We start from the raw sequence: 5,883 nt of genomic DNA on the forward strand, positions 1-5,883 counted from the left end.
AATTGGTTGGTTTCACAACAATTCCTGCTATTGAGTTTGAATCAGCTGCTAGAATAATGATATCAGTAGATTATAAAGTTCAAACTTGTCTAAGTTCATGCACTGTTCTCTGCTGTTCTGCATAGGCATGACAGACCACTCATTGAAACTGAGAGTGATTACATTACCCACTTCAAATATTTATGATGTTGATGTGCACTTTCCGTTTGCTTCCCAGGTAAATAACATCACTCAGCTTTTCCACAGCTTTTAAAGTTCAACAAGATGGGTCATTCTATGTTTTCTTGCTGCATTGCCTCTGGTCTTTGTCAACTGAATTTAGTTCTTACTAATGAGATCAATTAGTGCATTAAGATTACTTGATAGCTCATTGTTCTATGGACAATTCAATTCTGCATTGGGGAATCAGAGTCCAACTTTTAGTTTCAGCTCTGGAAGGGCTTAGCTTCCATCTGTTAACTTCATTGAAAGATCTTTCGGGCTCATTAGCTTCAATTTGATCCAAAGAATACTTGCAGATGTAAATATTTCATGCAGATAGATATCATTCACATACAAACTTGTAGTAGCAAGTTAAATGAGACTTCTTTACCTAAGCAAGTAGTCCATGTAACAACTGTTTTGTCACCACCTGCAAGAAGGACCTTCTTTGAGTGCCTCTATCCTTGTGCACAAACTTCCAGAGAGTGATGTGAGGATAAACACCGAAGCTTTTGACCTTTTTCTCATGCAAGGCGGCAGCGGCAGATACCCCTCGCTCATCGTCTCCTCAGCAACAGCAGAACAAAGAAACAATGAGCTACAGTCATGTCACAGAGCCACACCGTCCCACAGGCAAAAAACCCTCATCCCCTCATGCCTTGGGATGATAGCTATTGGTTTCAAAAGCTTATTCTTTTTGTTTTGATTGTTTGAGGAAGCATTGAGCTTGCAGGTTTCCTGATCCTTCAATGAATTTAGAAGGTATAGAATTTGTTTGGTTGCAGGGCACTCAAATCTTTACCCTCCTCCACTACTAGAGTATGGCTACCCTTATCAACCTCCCCTATCAAGGTCAGGGGTGTACCCTCCACCCCCACCACCCCAGGGATATCAGGGCTACTTCACCGACGAATACCCTCCACCTCAACCACTCCCACCATCTCAGCCATACTACCGGGCCTACGATGATGATGATGGATCTTGCCTCTCTTTCCTGCAAGGATGGTATATCTCTTGATAGGACTTCCAACGGTTTAAGGGATTTTTCTAGTTGTGTTTCTGGTATTCAGTATGATCATGATTGGGTGATTGCAGTTTCTTGTTGATATGCTTGAAGCTTAAACTATTTGATGTAGTGAGGCTAATGAATGCAAAACCTTATGCCCTTAGTGTGTTACTGGATTTCTTCTTTTCATGCTGTTTACTGGCACCCATTTGTCCTGACACTGTGTCTCAATGTTCAATGCAGCATTGCTGCTATCTGCTGCTGCTGTCTGCTGGAGAAATGCTGCTACTAAAGACAGGATTGCTGCTAAAGTTTGTGCCAGCATGCTTGGACATCAGATCTGTTGTTGTTCAAGTTCCAGCAAACTTCTCTTCTTTCTCTGTGTTCATAGTCTACAGTCTCCATGGAACACATCCATGGCATAAATCAGAAAGCTGGTGCTGTAATAGACTTGTATATCTAATAGTCTCTATAACAAATGCTATGTTAAAGATCAGCACATGCAACAATTCAGCAGCAGCTTCTACAGAGGAAAAGACCAAAAGAAAATGGACATGGTCAGCCAAGCTGGTCTACACAAATGCTGGGAAAGATGAAGAAAGATAATGGAAGGAATGATGAGTTTCATACAGTGCTCCAAGAGAGACAAAACACATGGGGCTTTGTTCTACAAAAAGGATGATCCAACTCACAATCTTATCCCCTACTCCCACTCCCCCACTGTTGTGATGAGTGCTAAAATAAAGTGGGATAAGAAGACAAGGGAAAGTTCTTCCTAAAAGATAGGAGACTATATCAAAGTGGTGCAATGGTAGGAGTTGCAGCATTAGTGGCAAATGAATAAAATGCAAACTGGCTTTCCTTTAGAAAGCTACTCTGCTTGGACCAATAATTTTTGTATTAAAACATACTAGTAATAAACTCACTAAATATAGGGCCAAATGAGAATGGAGGAGTCGATCATCAAGACTTTGGACCAAGGAAATGAGGGAATAGAGTTTTGTAGTGGCTTTTATGGACTTCTAAATAAACTATGATCATCATCTAGTTGATTAGCTAATGAAGTAGAAGTACCTGTCATTTTCTTTGTGATGCTGATGAATATTAAAGAAATGTAACTCATATTCAAAATCAATCTGTTGCAAGAAGCAAAAAGAGTATAAGACTACAAGAAAACTCACTCTTTCATTTCACATAGATCCTAGGTACAATGTGTTCAACAAGCATATCCATGAAGAAAGAGGCAGGCTTAGTGATAATCCTACTAACCTTTTTGACCTACAAGTACAACAAGAACTACATAGAACATAATCTACATATCTTGGAATTCAGTTTGGCTACCCCAGCTTTGATATACAAAGCTAGTCTAAAACATAATAGCTCATTTACCGAGTTAAAATAAATAAAACATCCAACAGCTAATCATATTAAGCTATAAAATCCAAACAAAATCTGGTGCATCGGTTCTTCCTCTGGCTACAGTTCGATAGACATACAACTTCTCCACCTTGTGAAGATCACTCAAGTTTTCCTGAAACTCATCGGCTTCATCACTTTCATTTATAATCTCCACATTGAGGCTTGGCATTTTTGCTGCAAGAGCCCTGCAACCTCCGAGGCTAACATCACATGATGACATCCAAAGGGATCGCATTGTTTCATACTTTGTCACATCCTTCAGAAGTGCATCATCTCCGAATGGACAATCCCTGATTTCAAGTTTCCTGAGATTTTTGCATCCATTGAGCACGTATACCATGCCCTTATCACTATCACCAGCAAATGCAATCGACAGCATCTCAAGATGTTCAGCATGCATGCCAATATATAGAAAAACCTTATCTGTTAAAAGACCCGATAGTGATAGCCGCCTGAGATTCTTACAGGAACGCACAATTGCACCAAAACCTTCATCAAGTGGCTGATCAGTGACCGGGTCTGGCTTCCCTGGATCGAGGATGCATAATCTGAACCGCGTGAAATGTGGGCAATTCTTTGCAACGGTTACAAGTGCAGTGTTTGTCATTTGGTAGCAAAAGTACAGCAATGAGGTAAGCTTCGAGCATCCTGAAGATATCGCAACCAAACCTTCCTCAGTCACAGCAGTCGTTCCAGCACCATAGATGTCAGAAGGAAACACTCTCAACTCCTGCAAATCCTTACAAGTGGAGGCCACGGCTGCTAATCCTTTGTCCCCAATGCAATCCAACACCTGCGGAACAATGGCCTGTGGTCATCATATGAAACATAAGGAAACAAATAAAATTTTAGCAAAGAATTAACAAAATCTCACCCAAAGCTTTTGAAGCTTAAAACAAAGGCAAATCAGCTTGATAAGGTCATCGCCCTGGATTGCAGGAGCATAGCTCAAGTTTAGAGCAGTCAGGTTCACGCAGACGGGATAGACCGCCTGAAGGCAGCATGAAGAGGCATCCCAGAACCCCGACAAGCTCCTCAATGATTTGCATCCGAGGAAGGTATTGATCAGCCTGTGATAAGCTTCGGTATGGTGGTTAACCGTCATCGAACCAGTTCCAAGGTCCACCAAGTGTGGTGCCCGAGCAAGTATCCTGTTTAGTGACTCCACGGATATTGCACGATTAAGCTTTAAGCTCCTGAGGTCAGGGCACCTAGCAACAAGCCTCTCCAAAGCATTTGTATTGATCTCCCCTTTGAGACACGCAAAGTTTAGGGAGACGAGAGAAGTACAGGAATCAGGGAAGCAACTGAGCCATTGGCGTCCATGATCTTCCACCTCATTTTCCTGTAAATCCAACTCCCTAAGACCTCTGATAGGCAGCAACAAAGCAGAATCAGAAAAGAGAAATATTATAAGTTATAATCAAGCGCTTCGATCAACAGGAAAAAAATGTTATTTCATCATCACTACCACACCAGCAAGTGAGTAGTTTCATATACAAAATTCATATCAGCCCTTCAGAAATAAGAAAAATGAGGAAACAAGCAACTACCAATTAAATTGAATGATTAATCATCCAACAGACTGATCCAGATTGATGTTGTCATACAGCAAAAATTGTATTTTTAGCAAAACAACATGGTAAAGCTCGGTAAAAGAGTCCTGCTTGAGGAAAAAATTGATTCAAATCCAACACAACAATAACATATCAAGAAACTTATGAACCTAATGATAAACACAGATGTACGCTATTCAACCTTCGACACAACTCAATGGCCCATATACCAAAGAACATTCCAGCAGAGAGTAGAACGTCAAGATACGTATTGTAAGCTACACATTCTATAAAGTTAGCAAAGGCAGCTCACCTGCAATAAGTGGCAATCGCAGCGAGCCCGTCAGTACTAAAGCCCTCGCAGCTCACGAGAACAAGAGATTTGAAATTGGGGAAGGAGCGCGCTAGGAGTTCGAGGTCATCATCAGTGACCACCATCCTCTTCAACCGCAGCTCCTCTAGGCATGGGCAGCCACGAGCGGCGGCCTCGATCCAGGGCTGCGCAAAGCCGCCCCAATCATAGGGAACCAAGTTGAAATCAGCAAAATGGGGCTTTCCCTTGACACCTAGAGACTTCATCCAAGGGAACCTGGCCATCACTCGCTCGGGCCGGATGGCGTAGCAGTTACCTACGAACACGTTCCGGCGACTGAGCCGCTCCACCTGATACCACGCCTTGCACACCGTCGACACGGCGTTCCGGTCCCGGAGTGAGCCAAGGAAGTCAACGATGTGCTCCACCACCTCCTCCGGAAAGTAAGTCATGGCTAGAGACTCCAGCAAATTCGATATTTCCTGACTGAGAACAAGTAATCGATCAGATCTGTAGATAAACTCCACGAGAAGCTACCGAAGTAAGCAAGAACAAAGTACGAACGCCAACTACCGCCCCCTTTCCAGAATTTCACATGGCAGCAAGCTTAGATCTGCATCAGAAGTACTAAAAAGCCCTCTTTTCTTGTATAGTCCACGGAAGATAACGTTTTCACAGCGCCAAATCGAGCAAGAACCCCCCCATCTCCTTTTTCGTCGTACCACATCGGCCACAAAAAGGAGAAATTTTGGGGGGGAGAACTCAACACAAATCACACGAAAAACCCAAGAAAACTATAAGATAAACCTACAGATTCATGTGAGAACAACAAATCCAGCACACGCAGGAACGAATCTCAACTACCACATAAAAGATGAACTTTTAGATCAAGATCCAAGGTAGGGAAGAGGAGATCCGCCTCACACTCTCCTTTCCCACCCATCTCCTCTACTACGGCCATCCAACCGAAGTCGACGTTCCGGTTCACTTTGTATACCTCCCCGGTGCTCCAATCTGACGGTCGGAAGAAGCTTGTCCGTTCCCAGGAAGAAACAGAAGCCGTCGGATCACGATTCCCGTTTCCCATCCGACAAGGCGAGCAGGGGAACAAGCGAAACGGAGAGTACCGAATTCCAGTAAAGCCCTTCTCCTCGGCATGAAATTGCGGCTTCTGCCATCGCGATTAAATGAAATCATTAGCCTCTAATGATTAGGTGTGACAGGATAAAATAATTATTTACTATTCTAAGGGAACGAATATTTCGGGGGTTGTGCGGCGGAAAGGACGGCGGTTGATCTGGTTGATCGCGTGACGGGGACGGTGATGATGGCATCAGGGGAATGGGATCGACATGTACACCACCGTGATGGACGGCTGCTGATGGGAT

The 5,883-nt window shown here is 43.2% G+C and overlaps 1 protein-coding gene and 1 long non-coding RNA gene across 5 annotated transcripts; one reads left to right on the top strand and one right to left on the bottom strand.

Moving 5' to 3' along the window:
- Positions 1–695: 695 nt before the first annotated feature.
- Positions 696–1,651, top strand: LOC135640198 (uncharacterized). The gene is made up of 3 exons (XR_010497202.1): positions 696–834; positions 987–1,206; positions 1,451–1,651. It is a non-coding gene; the product is annotated as an uncharacterized LOC135640198 (long non-coding RNA).
- A 716-nt stretch (positions 1,652–2,367) lies between these two features.
- On the bottom strand, positions 2,368–5,466 carry LOC103987259 (transport inhibitor response 1-like protein Os04g0395600). Of its 4 annotated transcripts, none has more exons than XM_009405508.3 (4): positions 5,069–5,466; positions 4,496–4,977; positions 3,501–3,996; positions 2,368–3,419 (listed from the first exon to the last, which is right to left on the bottom strand). In XM_009405508.3, the coding sequence occupies exons 2-4, from the start codon at positions 4,945–4,947 to the stop codon at positions 2,640–2,642; spliced, it is 1,728 nt and encodes a 575-aa protein (XP_009403783.2). In that variant the 5' UTR covers positions 4,948–4,977; positions 5,069–5,466; the 3' UTR covers positions 2,368–2,639. The 4 variants fall into 4 exon arrangements, with proteins under 4 accessions (XP_009403783.2, XP_009403781.2, XP_065013002.1 ...); XM_009405506.3 differs by having other exon boundaries at positions 4,496–4,981; XM_065156930.1 differs by having other exon boundaries at positions 5,060–5,466.
- Positions 5,467–5,883: the final 417 nt, after the last annotated feature.

Source organism: Musa acuminata, chromosome BXJ3-6, assembly GCF_036884655.1.
Source record: "Musa acuminata AAA Group cultivar baxijiao chromosome BXJ3-6, Cavendish_Baxijiao_AAA, whole genome shotgun sequence".
NCBI classification, from domain to species: domain Eukaryota; kingdom Viridiplantae; phylum Streptophyta; class Magnoliopsida; order Zingiberales; family Musaceae; genus Musa; species Musa acuminata.

Excerpts from the sequence above, each read along its gene's own strand:
- LOC103987259 (XM_009405508.3), bottom strand. The coding sequence starts at position 4,947 with ATGACTTACTTTCCGGAGGAGGTGGTGGAGCACATCGTTGACTTCCTT. Across the intron at positions 3,997-4,495 it reads GCGATTGCCACTTATTGCAG|AGGTCTTAGGGAGTTGGATT; the intron begins GTGAGCTGCCTT and ends GCTGCCTATCAG. Across the intron at positions 3,420-3,500 it reads TTAAGCTTCAAAAGCTTTGG|GTGTTGGATTGCATTGGGGA; the intron begins GTGAGATTTTGT and ends ATTGTTCCGCAG.